We start from the raw sequence: 1,322 nt of genomic DNA, 5'->3' as shown, positions 1-1,322 counted from the left end.
CAGTCAAGGCAGTACCCTCGGACCTACTCAATTTCTGGTAATGATCAACGATCTTCCAGATGTTATTAGTTCTTCCCAGTGTCTTATGTTTGCCGACGATCTAAAATTATATTTGGCTGTAGGAAGTATTGAGGATTGTCAGGCATTACAAAACGATATAAATAGCGTCTGCGAATGGAGTAAAATGAACCGTTTAGATCTTAATGAGGCAAAATGTAAAGTAATGACTTTTACTAGGAGTAAATCCCCACATCTCTATGACTATAAAGTTTTGGATAAGATTGTAGCTAGAGAGAATTCGATTCGTGATTTAGGCGTATTATTCGATCGTTCCTTAAGTTTTAATGACCACATAATTGATTTATGCCATAATGCATATAAAGCCCTTGGATTTATTTTTAGGCAGACTGCTCGTTTTAATGACAAAACTGTTATCACTAGCCTTTATTATGCGTTTGTACGTAGTAAGCTTGAATATAACGCTATCGTGTGGAGCCCGCATGAAAAAATTTACACGTTAATGATTGAAAAAATTCAACGTAAGTTCTCAAGATGCCTTTTCCGGAAGATGTATGGATATTATCCCTACTTATATCCATCCTTGTACGTTACGGGGATGGTTGGAATGGATACACTCGAGCTACGACGCGAGCGCGCGCTTATGGTTCATTATTATCTGCTGTTAAATAGCAAAATTGACAATCCCGTGGCACTGGGGGCCTGTGGTGTGTGGGCACCGAGTTGCTCCGTGCAGTGGCGCTCGCGTCCGCTGTTCGCGGAGAGCCTGCTCCGGACGCGAGCCGCTTGGAGTGCACCCACCCATCATGCACTCAATTTGTTAAATAAATTTTTACGTGCTAAATCTGAAGTGGACCTATTTAATGTTAATATTGTATCGTTTGTCTCTAATTGTACCTTATTTTTAAGTCAGACTTTGTAATAATTGTTATCTTTGTGCGTTTTGGTATGTTTTGTACTGTAAGTCAAAGATGTATAAATAAATAAATAAATAAACATCCCTCATATTGCATTTTGGAAGGATATAAGGCACTAGCTATGCTCCGCGGTTTGGCTCCGCTCCTGTTAGTCTTAGCATGATGATATAGCCTATAGCCTTCCTCGATGAATGAGCTATCTAACACCGAAAGAATTATTCAAATCGGACCAGTAGTTCCTGAGATTAGCGCGTTCAAACAAACAAACTCTTCAGCTTTATAATATTAAGTACAGATGAGGTATCTTTTCTGTATAAAACATTCGAATCAAGCAATAATAACCCATACACCATCAAGCAAGTCACTGTTGACCTCAAATCGGTTCAG

At 39.1% G+C, this 1,322-nt stretch overlaps 1 protein-coding gene across 1 annotated transcript; it reads left to right on the top strand.

Moving 5' to 3' along the window:
* LOC149897504 (uncharacterized) lies at positions 1-1,004 on the top strand. Its single transcript, XM_090115996.1, has one exon. The coding sequence runs from the start codon at positions 41-43 to the stop codon at positions 938-940; it is 900 nt and encodes a 299-aa protein (XP_089972122.1). The 5' UTR covers positions 1-40; the 3' UTR covers positions 941-1,004.
* The last annotated feature ends 318 nt before the right edge of the window (positions 1,005-1,322 follow it).

The sequence above is a fragment of the Colias eurytheme genome, chromosome 25, assembly GCF_061535395.1.
Source record: "Colias eurytheme isolate Ceu_HAF_F1 chromosome 25, ilColEury1 Martin Lab GWU primary, whole genome shotgun sequence".
In the NCBI taxonomy this organism is placed as follows: Eukaryota; Metazoa; Arthropoda; class Insecta; order Lepidoptera; family Pieridae; genus Colias; species Colias eurytheme.
The sequence above is the reverse complement of the archived record's forward strand: the minus strand, read 5'-3'. Positions and strand labels throughout refer to the sequence as shown.

Bases quoted from the DNA above. Each gene is read 5' to 3' on its own strand.
- LOC149897504 (XM_090115996.1), top strand. From the start codon at position 41: ATGATCAACGATCTTCCAGATGTTATTAGTTCTTCCCAGTGTCTTATG.